The 18418-nt window shown below is 41.3% G+C and overlaps 1 protein-coding gene across 1 annotated transcript in view; it reads left to right on the top strand.

Annotated features, from left to right (window-relative positions):
* The window catches only part of TOP1 (DNA topoisomerase I), a 96960-nt gene that overhangs the window by 36525 nt on the left and 42017 nt on the right, over positions 1 to 18418 (top strand). Inside the window, exon 3 of the mRNA XM_034787267.1 lies at positions 9689 to 9791. Coding sequence (XP_034643158.1) covers positions 9689 to 9791 — 103 coding nt within the window. The remainder of the gene's footprint in view (positions 1 to 9688; positions 9792 to 18418) is intronic.

Raw genomic sequence — 18418 nt, 5'->3', positions numbered from 1 at the left:
GTGTATTAGGTGAATTGAAAAATACAATTTCTCTTTTTTACAGTGCAAATATTTGAAATAAACTATAAAGTGAGCACTGTACACTTTGTATTCTGTGTTTTAATTCAAATTAATATATTAAAATGTAGAAAACATCTAAAATATTTCATAAATTTCAATTGGTATTCTATTGTTTAACAGTGCGATTAATTGCAATTTTTTGAGTTAATCGCGTGAGTTAACTATGATTAATTGACAGCCCTAAATATTTCCTAATGTAAATTTCTTAGGCTCCTTGAGGGAATCCAAACCTTATAGGGACTCATTCCTGTAGTATTTGAATACCTCACAATCTTTAATGCATCTCTCTTCACAATATCCCTGTACGGTAGGGAGGTAATTTTATATAATTTTACCAATGGAGAACTGCAGCACAGAGAGACTAAGTGACTTGCCCAAGGCCACACAGGAGGTCTATGGCAGAGCAGGAACTTGATCCCAGTTCTCCTAAGTCTTGGGCTGGTGACCTAACCACTAAGCCATCCTTCCTCTCTGTGGACTAGCTGCTTTCCCGCTGCCTCTTGCTAAAATACCTACCTGCTGCGGGATTGTTCAGGCTGACTTCAACCTTTGGTATGCTGGAGACTTCAGTCACACAAAGGGTGGATGTCAGTGATCACTGCTATTTCTTTATTTCTGGCCCATTAAGCCAGTCTGTATTAAATTGTAGAACATGACTTATATACAAGATGTGAATAAACCTTTGGGTAACTAGACTTTGTTTGCAGACTGAGTTGAATGTACAGAATAACTTTGTTTTAACAGTTCTGTTGAATACTTATCAAATGCTTCAATTCTCCTCTTATGGCCATGCTACTGATGAACAGCTGCCCTCAGATAAGAGTTCCTATAGAATGCAAGGGATGTTAATACTGCTTGGTAAATTCTCCTTCACGCTTTAAGGTGTTGTATAAACAAGACCCTTCATTTTTTGTGTTCACTTTGTTTAGAATTGCCTGCCAATATATTGGTGATTATTACAAAAATTAAAAAATGGGTGAAAATCGGTGGAAAAAAATGGACTTCACAGTTTTCTGTTAATATTGGGGGATGGGAGGACAGACAAAAAAGCAACAAATAGAAAAAAGTAAGAGTACTTTTGACCCTGCTTCCCTCTGTGGAAGGAAAGATAGTGCCTTGGTAACCTGGGCATCCCAGATTCTGGGCTTGCATCAGAAGGAAAAACGGCTACTTGGTTACTTATGCTGTCCAGATTACTGAGCTGCCATCTTCTGGAGCAAACAGCCAGGTCTTGCAAGCTTCTTTTTAGGCTCCATCGGTGACAATGTTTGCGTGTGTTTTTATCATCATCTACATTGTCTTACTTTAACAGACAGTGTTGGATTTGCACTTAGTATATTGGATTTTCTTAAGATAGTTGGCATTTTCATGTACTGGCATGATCTAAAACTTGGGTGAAAATTGGTAAAATCCAAATTAGCTTTTATAAAACTGGGAATGTTTTGGTATAAATCAGTAAAAACTGAAAATGAAGGGCTTTGGGTATAAATAAAATAACACATCTCATCTCTTTCTTTAGAACATACTACTTAGGCTGTGTCTGTGCTGTGCCATAGTACAGACTGAGGGTATGAATTGTAGAGCTCTCCCAGGAGTTGCACTGTACCTGACCTGTGTGGATGCTGCTGGCACAAACTAAGTTACCTAGTTCACGTTAAAGTAGTCCTGTTTGAAAGAGGACTATGTTAATGCGAACTAGGTAACTTTTAGTTTGCACCAGCAGCATCCACACAGGGCAGTTAGAGCTCAACTGTTTGGTAAACTCTACAATTCATACCCTCATAGTCTTCACCGGGGTGCAGTGTAGGCAAGACCTTAGACTCTGAGGAACTAAAATCAGTCACTCTGTGTGGCCCATCTCGGGGGAAGGGGAGGAGACGGGACGACGATTGGTAAAGCACAGCAATGGGAAATATAGGGGGTTTAAAATCTAGAAATAAGAGTGCGGCTCCTATGGATTCTTTCCCTTATTGAAAAGACAGTGTTGTATCAAAATCCTGTGCCACAAAAGTACCTGGTACCTGCCTTTATCCCATTGTACCTGACCAGGGGCAGAATCCTGGGGACGCTGGAACTGTAACTACAGGGCCATGTTAGACTTTTAGCTGTTAAGCAGATACAAGACCATAGGTCTCATCCGGCTCCCATTACATTCACTGATTAAAATCTGCCTTCAGGGAGAGCAAGACTCAGCTCCATGTCTTGTAGCCAATATATCCCACCGTTCATGACCATCTTTCCTACATGTCAGTACTGTCTGTCACCTGCTGGGTCTGCTTAATGAACAGGAAATCTAGAGGCAGAGGATTCTTGGAGTCTGTGTCTCCAGCCTGGAGGATAGTTGGGGGATTTAGAATTGAGACGCTAGATTTCCTTGTCTTCTCCACTTAAGAAAAATAAAAACACTTTGGGAGCACTGTCATGCTGCTCATTAATTTAGGAAGTTCCTATTTTGATTATCCTGCCAATCTATCTTGTTTATCCTGAAATTTTTATCACTGGTTTCTTCTTGTACTCTTTCTGTGCTAGTGGGTCTAGAAAATGGTTGATTTGAGTTTCAAAAGAAACATTAGGCATTAGTATTATTCTGATTCTGATGCTTGTTAGCTCCTGCATGGGGTTTTCTGTGTTCTCCTTACAGTTAATTCCAGCATTTATTTTGACTTTTAATTATTGCACAATGAAGTGGAAATCTTCCATCTTGTGATCCAGTTTAAGAAAGTGAGAACTGAGGTGTCTACCTCAACCATCACTTGGAATATAACAGACCCCCTTAAACTATCTAATCTGACCTGGAGATGACCAGAAATAAAATGGGTCTGAATAGAGCCGTGTTATATTACTATTATTTTAATTAGACCGCAAAAGAATCTAATAGGCTTTAAAAATAGTGAATGTCTGCCCATTTCATTGAGGCCAGCCAGCTCCTCCCTGATCCCTGTGTATGGATGTGATTTTTATAAACTGTGGGCTAGCGGTAATCTGAAGTAGTGTTCATTGAAGGGATACTTTCGAACTCAATTGGTTAAGGGTCACACTTCAGGCTGCTCTTGAAAGAAAGAGCCTTTTTAAGCATGTTGCTTCTAACTGAGCAAGTAGGAGCCTAGAAAGTTTGCTTCAACAGCTCTAAAACGGTTTTCTTCCTTGGGACATAGTAGTGCTTGAAAATAAAAATCCACTTTCTTCTTCAATCTAATTTTTCTTCTTATTGAGCAAACATTGTTTCCATCTTCCCCAGTGTTTCTAATGGAGCAAAAATTGGCATGGTTCCCCCTTGCTATCCAGTCCCAGATACACCTACCCCAATATAACACTGTCCTCGGGAGCCAAAAAATCTTACCGCGTTATAGGTGAAACCGTGTTGTATCGAACTTGCTTTGATCCACCAGAGTGCGCAGCCCCGTCCCCCGGAGCACTGCTTTACCAAGTTATATCCGAATTTGTGTTATATCCGGTCGCGTTATATTGGGGTAGAGGTGTAATTTCAGGTGAATTGGAATCGGTCTTAAAATGGGCATATAGTGGCTGTTTCATGAATTGTAATACTTTTTAAGCACTTCGGTGGTACCTTTCATCTGGAGATCTCAAACATTTTACAAACATTTAATGAGCTAAGCCTTACGGCACCTCTCTGAAGTAGGAATTGTTATGCCTATTCCACAGTTGGGGAAATTGAGGCACTGGGACACTAAGGCCTGGTCTACACTGGGGTGGGGGGGGGGGAGAGAGAATCGATCTCAGTTACGCAACTTCAGCTACAAGTCCACGTACTTAGATCTACTTATCGCAGTGTCTTCACTGTGGTAAGTCAACAGGAGACTAGACATGATAAATCGACCCCCGCTGGATCAATCGCTGCCTGTCGATCCTGCGCGTAATGTAGACAAGCCCTAAGCGACTTATCCAAGGTCTCACAGGAAGCTCATCCCAGTCCAATTTATCCATAAATCCTATATTTCATCTTTTAGAAGTGCCAGTTGGGTATATCAATTCCAGTTTTGCCTCCAACCACATGCAGAGATCTGGAAAACACCTGCATCTTCCACCTCCTTCTCGTGCTGCTGTTTTCTTCTGATTACTCTCTTTTCTGCCCTCACTCCTGCCTCTCTTTCGGGCTGTATGGTCAGTGATATCTGGATGTGATTCTGTTGTCACTTTTTAAACCATCTCCTTTCCATCTAGAACAGCAATCACTCTCCTCACCAAGTGCATCTCTTCTCTTCATGCCAATCCCACATAATTGAAATCCAGAAACATGGTGCAGTCACATAATTACTTTAACTTCATGATCCTACTTTGTGTTTCTATAGTATTTTTACCTCAATGTCTTATAAATAAAGTTCTCAAAATGCCTGCAAGTACAGAAGCATTATTGCCATTTTAAAGTTGGTTACACTGAAGTATGTAAAGTTTTAGGTGATTTGTTTGAGGTTGCAGAAAGATTCTAACAATTTGGAGTTCTTGATCCCAGTCCCCCTCCCTCTGTTACCCATCTCACTTCCTCATTATACATCTGGTCTTCACAGATGCATGGGGGCCCTGCCACTGCCTTTCTGCTGCTCCTTGCTTTTGTACTTGTAGGAAGCTGTCTGAATCTCTTCTTTGTAATGTATACTTCCTAATATTTTAAAAATCAACCAGAACCTCCCCAGAGCAAAGTTTATAAACGGGATTACAGTTAGACTGGTAGATAAGCTCCCTCCATAACTAAGTCACTTTGTTCACTTTAAAGATCTTGAATAACTGCTAAATGTTATGGTCTAGGTTTTCTTTCTGATGTAATCTGTATATGTCCAACTTTCTGCTACAGTAAACCCTCTTAATCTGAAGCCTATTAAGGCAAAGTAGGTTTTTTTTTTTTTTTTTTTTTTTGCTGGCAATGCAATGACTGTTTCAAAAGGCTACCCTGCCACAATTACTTGAGCTATAACATGTATGTGGTGAAAGTTTTAAGTCTAACCTCCAAGGATCCTTTTAGCAACTGAACCAAAATCCACTTGTTTCAAGTCATTCTTAGAATAATCCTATATCATAGTGTACCAGCCTTCTCTACCCCTCCCTGCCAATGAATAAATGGGGGAAGGGAGGGAACCACCCCAAACACTATTGTGAATCAAGGAGAATGCCTTACTCCTAGGGTTTTGAAGAGAAGATGGATTTGTCAAGTCTGTCCAGTTGGGGAGGTTTTTATACGAGCTGTTTTGGAAAATATCTTTTTCCTCTGCTGGTAGGTGCTGGAATTAAAGGGACTGGAGTCTAAAACCAGTCTGTCCACAGAAGAGGTGATAGCACATGCAGCAGTTGTGTACACTTCCTTCAACCTTCCCCGATTAAGGTTGGTGGGAAATCACATCTAGGAACCAGTGGAATTCAGTTTCCATGTCCTCTCTGCCTACACTGGTTTCTGGGATATGGGTACCTGAACTGGAATGAGATGACTGGACTCATCAATGAGATGACTGGATGTGGGTGACCTGCAGCTTCATTGACTTTTATGACCTACAAACAAAAGGCTTCCTTATCCTGCTACTTCTGAGTAATCCAGTATCCCATCTTCTAGCTTTTTTTTTTTTTTTTTTTTTTTTTTTTTAACATGAGTGAGTTTGAGAGACTTGATTTTCTTTTCTTTTGATGGAATTCATACTTTAGTGAAATATTCTTTCTGAAGAAAGATTATTTTGGGGGGCAGTCCTCATCCTAATCTAATTGCTTGTATAGATCATTCATCATTGTATCTAAGCGCAGATGCATCAATTCTGAAACTCAAGATAGTATTCACTAAGAGTCAAGGCTACTCTGTGTGCCTGTCCTCTTCTTCATCCTGTACCTCCAATGTGAGTGTACTCCATCCTCGCCCTGCTCCACTTCTGTAGGCAGGTACCTCTCTGTCTCTGGGTGAGTTTGCCTAAAGTTCTCTCACCCCTTTTTTCCCTTAATCCCTACAAAACAGACAACTGCCTGCTCACCACTCATTTCCATCTGCCAACTGGTCTCTGTCACATGGCAATACTCTGGACTTCCCATTAAAGCACCCTCCCCCAACCTCTTAGTATCAGGAAGTGATAAAAGTGGGAGGGATGTGAGGGTTCAGAGGCAGAATTAGTCCCACTGTCCAGAGACACCACTGTTGTTGTACCCCCTGCTGCTGTGCCTGAAAATCAGCCAGTCCTCTCTTCACATCCACCTGCAAACTAGCTCTCTAGGAAAGAGCTTGGGAGCTAGGATTATAGCTACTACTTTCTTTTTGGGGAGCATTTCTTTGATTTCCTGCCCACTGAGGTGGAAGGTGTTATCTTTTTTCAATAAAGCTTTATAACAAAATCCCATCTTCTCCAGTACACGTGTTTTGTGGTGTTTGCTTCCCATGATAGGTCACAGAGTTAATTCTAAATTACACAGAGAGAGTTCCTGTCTAAGCTTGACTCAGGTGTTTATTGGTTGCGACCCTGCCAATAATTCCAGCAGGAGCTTGCCAATAATAAATGTCAGTTTTAAATGGAAAGCAAATGCACTTGGTTGGAAGGGAGTCCTGGTGCGAAGAAGGAGAACAGTTCCTTCCTCCCTACTCAAAAAAAATAAATAATCTTGCTGCTCTCTGGGCAAAAAGAGAATCGTTTCAATAGCACGGCCACACACACACACACACACACACACACACACACACACACACACACATTTTCCAACTTTGGAATCGAGGGAATTGGCAGCCAATTGATAGAAAAAAATTGACACCACATCCATGTGTCCCTCTTTTGAAAACAAATGCAGTATAAAATAAGTGAGTTTACACCATTTTATGTATAGCAGTGTTGTGGTGATTTTTCTAGTGATTTAGCCCATTTCTCAAATGTAAATGGGTGGTGGTTTACTTCAGTCATTGCTTTAAGAATCCCTGAGAGAGGTCCTGTGGAACAAAACCCCAGCAGTTTCCAAACTGCTTGGGCTTCCAGTTAGTGACTGTATTGAGAAGTTACAAGATTGGCACGTACTGCCATGGAAATGTGTGATATAAAAAAATACAACAAGAAATCCCTGCTTGGCAGTTCTGAGTGTAAATGTACCTGCCTAGAATTTGCTGAAAGATTGCAGTAAGGCTTCAGCATGCTGGGACTTCGGAATATTTTGCTGCTTGTGTGGCTAAAAACTCCTACACAGTTAAAGCTGCATCACTAAAATCCAGAAATGACCTGTCACTCTGTGACCCAGAATGTCCTAGATTAGGTCAGCCTTGCTTGAGCTGTAAGTTTGTTGTTAATGCAGTTTTATGTATTCGATAAGACCTTAGGTTGAGGAGTGTTAGGAAGGGACTTTGAATTAACAGAAGCAAGGAAAGAGGCAGAAGCCAAATGGGGAGGTTGGAATGTTATATGTTACTTTATGCCCCTTTATTACAGGGCCTCAGAACAGTACTTGAAGGTACATGGAACAGTGGATTAAGTTGAACTTTTATTGGCGTATTATTTTGTTAGTATTGGGCTAAAACTAAATGTTTTGAGGATCTTTGAGCCAGTTTTGGACAAGAAAAAGAATGATTTTGTGTCTAAAGCACAAGACTAGGGGTATGTCTACACCAGAAACTTAAGTTGGCCTCTATTTGGTTGACTTACAGCCACTGCAGTAATTGCTGTGGTAGCTCATGTCCACGCGGTAGTGCACATCCTCAGCAGGAGCGCTTCCACCGACCTAAGGGGCAGCTGGGGGGAGCTGAGAGCCTGGTTTCTCAGCTCCTGGCTGTCCCCCAGGCTCCTGATGGGCTGGCCCATCCCTCGCCTACCCCTCCTGGAGCAGGGGAGGGGTGGGTGGAAGCTGCCTGGGGTTTCTCTGCTCCCCTTCATTCCACCAGCCAGACAGTGTTTTCAATTTCAGGCTCCAGGAGCCCTGAAATTGACAAGACAGCCAGTGTTTCTAGCCAGGAGCAGGCTCCAGCCCACAGCTCTCTATTGAAGCAGGTTGCAGCTGGACTGTAGCTGCCCTGCTTTCTTGTCAATTTCAGGGCTCCTGCACTGAAATTGACAAGACAGCCAACAGCCTGTATAAGTAAGGCAGTATCTACACACACTGCGTTGCCCTAACTACACTGACGTAAGCCCTACGCCTCTCATGGAGGTGGAGTTATTATATTGGGGTAGTAGGGCACTTACATTGGCGGGAGCAAGGCTGTAGTGTAGATACAGGAATAATAAGGGGGATATTTAGATTGTGTAAGCTGCCTAATCGTGTAGTGTAGACCAGGCCTAGATTCCATGCAACAGATTTTCTATCTGATTATGAAAAAGTCACTAAATTGTTGTGCTTCAGTGTCCCCATCTTTAAATTGGGTATAATGGCTGCTTTACAGGGGAGTTGTTAGGGTTAATACATCTGTGAAGAGTTCTGAGATCCTGGGACACAGGGCAATATGGAAATACTGCTATCATCAGAAATCAAATGGAGTTGCTAAACATGTTGTTGTCAGTCTGGCGTTTTGGCCTGGTTTATTCCATCTATTCTGAATCAAAGTCAGCACAGCATTCTAGTTGATAAGTAACTCTCTTCAGGACATCTATTTAACATGTTAGTGGCATTAAGAAGTGTGCACCTAGAATGAGGGGGAGGGACGGATTTCTTGTGGATGCATTCGTTGCATGTGTGTTTACTATAAGCAATATATAATGCAGTGCAACCTGTGAAGCAACCACCAAAGAAACCAACAAAAATTAGGTGGCTCTCCACTTCAAGTCAACAAAATTGTACTTTTAAACCTTGGCTACTTTTAAAATCTCCTCTTTGAGACAATGGGATCTCCTATTGGAGGTGAACTTTTCTTTTTATATTTATATTTATATTTATATATATAGTTTTACCCCTATTTTTCCTGTGTTGGGCCATCTGTGTTTTTTGGTATTTTAAAAGGACTTTGTTCTGCTAGTAGTGTACAGTACCACAAGCACTGGCAGGATTGGGAGAAGGAACTTTTGAAAATAAAATTATTAAAACATTGTGTCTGTCTAAACTTCAGCCTCCTGCTGTAGCCCTGATCTACATAGCTGGGCTTCCACCTGGGATCTACTACATGCATATCATGAAGAGCTGTCAGAGGCATCCTACTTGTCTAATCTATTCTTGAAGGCAGTTGCATGTTTTTGTGGTGTTTGGGCTCTAAAAGGAGAGCTGTTTTCTGCTGCAGAAAACTGAGAGAGAAGGTTCACAGCCTTCCACTGTGGGCTGCTTTTGCCTTGTTCTGTGCCAGCCAACCCACTCACCATGTGGATAAGAGTAGTATACTGCAGTTCCTTAAAGGCCGCTTCTCTAGTATTAAATACTGCTGGAGGCAGTGTGGCCTAACTGTTAGATCCAGGCGGCCAGACTTAATTGTGATTTAATGTTTGTAAAGCATTTCAGAATTGTTGGAACATAGCAGCAGTTGCACATATATAGAACCTATCTTGAGTTAATTTGACCCAACACAATGATGTTTCAAATTAGTATAGTAGGAACTTTCAATGCTGAGATTTTGTTCCTATATTGTATTGTGAAGGATATTTTAACAGCAAAATAAATACAAAGCTGCATGAGGGAGCTGATGACTTGACACATAGTTCACTACTCCCAATTTCATTTCTTAATTCCTTTTCTCTTCTGCTTACAGATTCTCACAAACACAAAGATAAACACAAAGATCGAGAACACCGGCACAAAGAGCACAAGAAAGACAAGGAAAAAGACCGGGAAAAGTCTAAGCACAGCAATAGGTGAGGAAAATCAATTGACAGGTCACTGTTGCCAAAACCTTTGCTCACCCACAGTCAAGGCTTCATATGAAGAGTTAATGTGGTGATTAATATGCACAGTATTGCTATTTTTAAGTGTTTAAAAGAATGCTCACAGATAAGTGCATGCGTTCTTACATGTACAGGTTAATACACATAATCTTAAAAATGGAGGTCTGTGTTGAATGTAGATTGGTGTAATTAAAAATCAGTTGAGGAAATGACTACTAACTGCCAAACTGTGCAAACTTTAGTTCAGTACTATTGATACTTTTGGTTTTTTGTGGTACTGTGTGTATTCATTATTAACAAAAACATTACATTATGCATCTTAAAATTTCAGAAATGGCAGGTATTTTTGTGCATTGTGGCCAAGTTCATATTGCTAACTTACTACTTGATGTTCTTGTGATTCTTTTTATTATTAAATCGTACATCAGTGTTCTATAGTTTTATGTTTATTTACTTTTTTATAGTAAATATCTTCATGTTCTGCTTGTTGCTCACATATTGGCACTGCATCAGTCTGTAACTTCTCAACTTACTACTTAACACATTTTCTTTGTGTACATTCTTGGCTCTACATTTCCAAATGTTTTTCACCTAAATGTAAAACCATCTTTTTTGCAAATTTAACAAAGCACATGCCCTTCAATTATCTCCTAATATGTTTTCCATATTTGATGTTTGAAAGCTCACCTTTATGTTTTGAGCTTCCTTCTCTTGGGGCGGGGGAGGAGGGAGTGGTGGTGGGGTTTTTTGTTTTTTTTTTTTAAGTGGAAAAATCTTTCACCAATTCTAATTCTCAAACGGCTCATAACTATTGGTTTATTTATTTATTTATATATATATATATATATATATATAATTTTTTATTTTTTTTTTAAATCACATTTGGGCAGCTTGAAGTTGAGGGAGTGGAATAGGTTATAATGATGATACTGAAAGTGATTACTAATGAGGGTTGGCCCCCTTGTGGGGTAGAAAAAAATAAAGCTCACATTGGGTCAGATGGATAGATTTACTCACACTATATAGTACCTTACTCCACCTCGTTTCCATTGAAGTCAGTGGGACTACTCATGATATATGAGCTGTCTCTTGTGACTACAGGCATCACAGTCTGTTTCATTATGTCTAAAGCCTTCAGCACTCTTGCCTATGTAGCTTACTTCTCCTGAGGGCAATACGTCAATAAAAATGTGTCAAAAAATGTGTTTAAAAAAAAAAAAAAATCAGTTCTTTAACAGGTACACGTGCTGTACTTGCGGCCTGTGATTTTGAAAAGCTCAGCATATCTGAGTGTGTACAACAAATTCTTGCTAGTTTTGGTGAATGGTTACCTAATATTGTTGACCTGCCTCTCCTCTGCACAAGTGGTCTGTGAGGCACCTAACTTTCCTTTTGCAGTTCACTTCTCCAGTTTGTGCACACAAGTTGCAGGTGCATGTGCATTTTCAGCCTTTTCAAAATGTATCCCTGAAGGTGAATATATTTGGTCTGTTGTATCAGTCAGTCATGACTACAGGTTGATACTCCTGGGAGAATAACATTACACGCACATTAAGAACACTTCAGGACTTTTTGTTGAGTAGCAGTGAAAAACCACCACACTCTACCTCTGTCCATACTCAGTCATATGCGGCGTAGCAGCTGCTCGCTCTATCAAATACAATTATTTTTAAAGCGGACATGACTGACTCGTGGAAACAACTGACTTTATTATGCAGACTTTTCTTTCCCAAATTTTCTTATTAGTATTCACCAGTACAATTCCATAAATATATACTGTGCCTGTATAAAACCTGGATTAAATAATAATCCCTGCCCTATAAAGTGTGCTCAAAATATGGGGCAGCAGTTTTAGAAGAAGGGGCACAGAGATCATTGGTGAGGAAAACTATTGGGGGAAGATTCATGGAAATATTAGTGTGTTCTTAAAAAGAGATTTGAAAGAAGAGGAGGGTGCATCCTAGATGAGAAGTGAGGAGACTTCCAATGGAGACATAACGGAAGACACGAATCTAACTGTGAGAGGAGGAGACACAGCAGAAAGGTCAGAGGATTGGGGGGAGATTGAGTAGGGAGAAACCAGTGCAGAGATGTAGAGCTTCTTGGGTGAGGATGAGGAGTTTGAATCTGAAGGGATGAAAGTCAGCTAGGGAAGGGGATTCAAGGAAGACGACAATAGGGTCAGAGCAGTGAGAGTAGAACATATAAAAACTCCTGAAGAAGTTGCAACTTTTGCCTGGAAACAAAAATTCTTTGGTATTGTAATGTACTTCAAACTGTGGTTATTTAAACAATATTGACACTCATGGTGATTTCTTTAAGTTTTGATTTGGTGACTGGATGTGGACTGGCTGGGACTCATTTTAAGTACCTTTCATTGTCCTTCTTATTACTGTTTTGAATATATCTGGTGCAACAAGTAGGTTTTGAAAATATTATTTTTAGGATTAATAGTCTGTTCAGAGACTGAAGGGGGGAAAGGGAAACTACTTATTTCCAGAAACTCATGAAGAAATGCTGTCTTGCAAAATGGCCACCACTTCCCATTTTTCTACATGGGAGTGAAGCCAAGCTGCCCTTAGGGAAGATGGTAACCCTTCTGTTATCAGGATATGGAAAAGAGGAGGCAGTGTCCATTTTGGCCAAGGGAAGCCCATGACTTCAGTCCCGTTGAGAACTATGGGAGATAGAACTCTGAAGTAGTACATATATGTCTGCCTGTGCTGAAGGAGAAACTTTACCTATGAAGTATAACTGCAAAAAATAACTATTCGTACTTAAAAAAAAAAAAAAAAGGATTTAGCTAATGCATGAGATTTCAGTGAGTTTTTAAGTATATGGGGAGTTTGAAGAGCATGTTGCTCTATTACTAAGATCATTAGGGATCAGAAAAGGTCTGACACCTGGTGCTAAAATTAAAAATGGGTCCTTTAAGAAATTTAATTCAGACTTCTGAGAATTTATAAGCAATTCTGTTAAAGCCATTCTGTATTCAGTTAAGTGCTGTAATCTTGTGGAGGATGTACGTATTATGTATTTTTCATACATAAGATGTAGAATATTTTCTTTAAGTGCAAAACTTAAGTTAGCCTTAACTATCAAGTTGCTTTTGGCACCTCCATAATGTGTCATGCATAACACAGTAATATGTGTTCCTTTTTTGTAAGGGAGATGATGGGGTGGGGTGGGCACAAACTAATCTCCCTACTCCAAAAGGGAGAATTTTATAATTGAAGGTTGCAATTAGGAACAATTCCCAGTTGTAGAGGAAGCAGACCAGTGCTCTCCATGTCTGTCTAATAATTTGACATCTCTATCATCACTCTTAAACAAGGTTGTTTTATAAACTTCTGTCGAGGGCAAAAACATTCCCCTGCATAAAAATAATTTCTATGTCTTGTCTTTGTGTGAGGGGGAGGTCGGATCATGATTCTGAGCTGCCAAGTGATAAGTGCTTTAAAAATACCTAAAATAGATAATCATGATCTCATGTGGTAGAAGAGTGCTGGCCTCATATGCAGAACTCTTTAATTTTACTTTCTGGTTTCATCCTCTCCCACTCACTAGATGACAGCTTTATATCCTAACCACTCAAGTACAGATGTAGTAAACTGGGAAAAAATAGCACTCTTGTATATTTCAGGGTTTTATTATTATTTATTTGCCCTGTTTAAAAATAAACAGCAAAGCCTACTAAAGCAAATTCTATATCAAATAATAGATCTACATCAATGTATTGAGTAATACTCAGAAGTCTTTTTGTAAATCGAATCTATGATTCTAAATACATACCAGATAAAGGAATAATGAGCACATTAAATATAGACTTCTTTGCGTGGAAAGGCAAAATTCAGTAAATTAATCTGTGGTAAATGATCTTTGAAATACCTGGTTTCAATGTATCAAACAAAAAGACTTGGTAAAATAATGGGCCTTTTTGAATCAGAGACTTTAACAGATATCAGTTGTTGTTTTTAATCTTGAAGTAACAAGAGATTCTTTCTTCCGTGTGTCTTGGGGTTTTGTGCATGGAATGCAGGCTGTCAGTAAATTGAAATCAGCAGAAAACTGGTACTGTGGTGTATGGAGTGAAGAGACTCCCCACCCCCACATTGGCAGCACTGATCCATATTGTCAGCGTGACAAGTGTCTGAGCTTCAGAAAAATCCTCCTCCAGCTTGCATGTTCATTCTGGTTACAAAATGTCTCTTGCTATCTTCTGCGTTTGAACAAATGTTGAGGGTGTAGTAGGGATTATAGACCCAATTCTCAATGGTGATTTCTTGATTTTTATTGTTTTGCCAAAAACAAGCATTGGGATGGGGAGAGGAGCTACTTGTCTCATTGTAGATGAGCGGACTCACCCCTGCGGCGCTTCTTGCTGGTGACTTCTGGGAATTAGCTCGTTCCAGCTCCAGAGTGCCCTCTGCAGGCCAGTGATCCGCCTGTCCTCTGGCCTCATGTCCCTCCCTGGACCCCGGTGCCCTTTTACCTGGGGTGCTGCCCTCTAGCAGTAACCCCTCAATCTTGGGGTCTCCCCTCCCCAGGGAACCCCCACCCACTATTCCCATCTCGCCTCGGTATAAGGCTACTGCCAGTCATCGTCTAGCCCCACGCCCTGGGGCAGACTGCAGTATGGGCCTACTCATCACTGGCAAGGCTGGGTTTGGACCTGCTGCCTTGGTCTACCCCTGGGCTGCCCTCTGCAACCCCCAGTACCTCTTGACCTTCTGCTAGGCCGCAGCCTGGGGCTTTCCAGGCTGGAGCTCCCCAGCTCCTCTGCCTTTCTCCAGCCCTGCTCCACTCAAGTACCCTGTCCCTAGCTCCCTGCAGCCAGGCCCTTCTCTCTCTCAATGCAGAGAGAGACTCTCTGGGCCTCTGGCTCACAGCCTTTTATAGGGACCAGCTGGGCCTGATTGGGGAATGGCCCAGCTGTAGCTACTTCCCCAATGAGCCTAGCTTTTCCCTGCTACAGCCCTCTTCCTGGCTGTTTTAAGCCCTTCAGGGCAGGAGTGGGTGTCCATCCCGCTATACTCATACACAGGTAAATTCAGATCATGGAAAATTTTTGGTTTTCTCCCGTTTTCTTTACCATATTTCATGTGTTGTCCCCCAAACCATTTATCTAAATGGCAGAGGGAAGGAGAAGAGTGAGGAAATCTGGTTATCTGTAGATGTAGAGAAAAGGGCCATTTGAAAATGTCCTTGTGCTTGCTGGGGGGGGGGGGGGACCGAAAAGGGTTGGATCCCTCCCTGTGTCCACAATCGACCTTGGACTGCTATCTGGTGGAAAAATTGACTTCTAATAGTAAAATTATTACTTTCCAGTAATACCTAGAATATGCATGCTATGCATGGTCCCAGTCCCAAAGAGCTTACACACACACATGAGGTTTCATTTTCATCTGTCTCTAACTGATGACAGCTCTGGCCTTCTGTTTTATCCCCAAAATACTGTGTTCGCTAAGGACCTGGTCCATTGTCTGTGGGAGTTGATAAAAAGACTCCCATTCACTTCAGCAGACATGGGATCGGTTTCTCATGAATTGGTAGCTCAGCTGTACAATTTGGGCCCAAACAGGCTTACACCCAGTTCTGCCCTGTGGTGGTGCAGCTCTAACAATGGGAATACAAAACTGCAGGCCAGCTGAAAACTTGGCCTTTACTAGTATTTATTGGTCTGAATGTAATCACAGCTTTCTAACAGCATTGCGGTAAGTCAGGCAGTATAACTTCTGTACTACCCCTGTTGGTTTAAGATTTCTATAAATTAAGAGCTGCCTATTACTTAGGCTTCAGTTGGATTCTAACAGATATCAGTTGTCACACCGATGTGCTGTTTGCAACTGATGCTTAATAGTAGATCATACACAGCCATGCTACTACAAGCTAATTACAGCTGGGAAAATTAGAGGGGAAATAGAGATGCTTTAGATAAAACATCTTTCCCTGCTTGTGATCTGAAGCTGGGATAGAAAAGGCATTAGAAGGGGAGGAAGAGGATTGTTAATATACATAAATGGCACCTGGAAAATGCAATGTTAAAGTACTCAAAGCCGCTGTGGTTTGAAGAAGGAAGCTGTGTATGTGCACATCTGCCATCTTTTGGAAACACTTTCCACTTCTGGCTTTCCATCTGATCACAGTATAAGCAGCTGCTGCCAGATGCACATTCTCCGCTTCCTCCCCCAATTTAAAAAAAAAAAAAAAAAGCCCTCCATCACATTTTCCTCTAGGCAGCTCATCAAGGGAATACTGCTAGAGTTTTCAAGGAGACAGATTTCTTTTGTTGCACTTAACATTTCCATCATTCTTCCCCTGTCTCCCCAAAACCCTCTGAGATACTGTGTTATACAAACCTTCTAAAAGGAGAGACAGGAAACAGAGTTGGTGGTACGCTGTGGGGCACTGGCTGATGTGTGCCTATTATGAGGTGTTAAATTAATTTCTCTTATTCCCTCCAAGAGATCTGACAAATTCCTGCTGCATTCCAAGTGTTGTTGCAGCAAGACACTATTGTTTTAACAGGCCTATTCCTTAACCAGCATTTATCTGATCTAAGCACAAATGTTGTACCAGTATAACTATGTCTCTTTAGGGAGGGTGACCTTTTTTACTGAAATAATTACACCCATACAATCTTGTAGTGTGGATGCATATATGGGTGTATAAATATGCTTAGACCATACAATGTATTCCTGAACAGGAAGGTGGGAGTTAGCTGTCTTGATATAAGGCATTATACTTTTTATTGATCCTCTTCAATGGGTTTCTGACTTTTGGATTTTAATCTGGCTAGCTCTGCAGGGAAGGATGCAACTGAGGTAACAAAAGCAAGGATACAAAGGAAGGAATTTAGGATACATGTCATAATTCTATGGCTGCATCATATCATGTCTTTCTGTAAAGAGGGAAACAAGTAGTGTGTAAAGTCTGAAATGGCCAGAAAAGGATTGTCTGATCTTCAAAATGTGACACATCCACCTGATCATAGCTTTAGGCATCCTTGTGAGCAGTGTCCCTATGGAAGGCTGAGACGTATTCTGAAGGTTAAGGATGGTGCCTTGGAAGAGATACCATGTTGCCCTCTTCTGTTATAGTTGCCAAACTGTGAAGTGTTTCCCCTGGAGGCTTCCTGTATATCCTAGCGCAGGGGTTCTCAAATTTCATTGCACAGGGACCTCGTTCTGACAACAAAATTACTACATGACCCTGGGTAGGAGAGAGGGGCCGGAGCCCGAGCCCCATCTCTCCAGGTTTGGGTGGAGCCTGTCCTTCAGCTTCAGTCCTGGGTCCCAGCAAATTTAATGCTGGCCCTAGCGACCCCATTAAAATGGGATCCCGACCCATAGTTGAACGGCTGTCCTAGCCTGATAAAAACACATGCCAGGCCAATGCTGTTCTGTTTGCTGGCTGAAATGGGTACGTTTAGGAAAACTATGTGCCTCTTGTTACTGTTGCCAGGATTACTGGCTGAAGTCTACAACACCAGCATGTTCCCAAGTGATGCGCGCATCGCTCATTGGCACTGACGTAAATCAGGCTCTTCCAGGTAGGCAGGATGGCCTGAGCCTGCTTTTGCTATTTAGTGTGTCAGATTTCAGACGCACTTGTCTGTCTGTAAAATCAGAGCTGTGTTTTGGTGCCCAGAGAATGTGTAGGTGTGGCAAGCAATCTGTTTATGAATGGGAGAAGGAAAATGTATTTCTTTCTTGCCTCAGAGCAAGTAGCAGATGGAATTTGGTTTTTTAGGGAAGCTTCCCGTTAGCCTTCTAACGGGAGGAAAGTTGGTGGTGGGGGAATCTCAGAGTTCACCACCTATATCACTGTTACTTAGAAATAGGCTTTGGATCTTTGAGCCTTCCCTCCCCATGCTGCTTCACGCTCTGAAGAGCAACGAGAGGCGACTATTAAAGGTGTTGGAAAGCAAGAAGTAAGTTGCCTTGCCGAAAAGCAAAGGGAGGAAGGGGGTAGTCTTATGGTAAAGACCCAGGACTGAAGGTCAGAAGCTGAGAGACCTATTTCTGGCTCCACGAGTGATACTGTATTTGGCAATGAGCAAGTCACTCAAACCAACATTTTCAAGAGTTGTAGCTGATTTATTTTGGGGTACCTCAATTTTTGGTGGCACAACAGAAGTGGAAGCCATGAGTGTCCTGCACTTCTGAAAATGAGGCCTACAGGTATGTAGTCTCGAGTTTGGTATCCAGAAGCAGCATGATACTCTTGAAAATATTAACATTTAATTTCCAATCCTTTGTCACTTGTGAAATAGGGACAATGCTATTTCCCTATATCACGGAACTGAATTCACTGTTGTTTAAATTGCATTGAGATTCATAGATGCAAACTGCTGTAAAAGCTGTTGTAGTATTTGGATAAATTTAGTAAGCCATGCGATTGCAGGTGAGATTTTAAAAACAAAACCATAGACGAATGTGGGGTGACAAGAATCTGCTGGTCCGAAAATAGACACAAGTCTAGGTTTAAGCCCTACTGTGGGAGGTAAATAGCTATATTACCTTTCTCACCCGACTGTCATCTCCACATGCATCATCTGTCTTCTAAACCCACAAGGCACCTGTTGCAATAGTTTT

Source organism: Trachemys scripta, chromosome 12 (genome assembly GCF_013100865.1).
Source record: "Trachemys scripta elegans isolate TJP31775 chromosome 12, CAS_Tse_1.0, whole genome shotgun sequence".
Lineage (NCBI taxonomy): Eukaryota > Metazoa > Chordata > Testudines > Emydidae > Trachemys > Trachemys scripta.
This window is presented reverse-complemented; position numbering and strand designations above follow the sequence as displayed.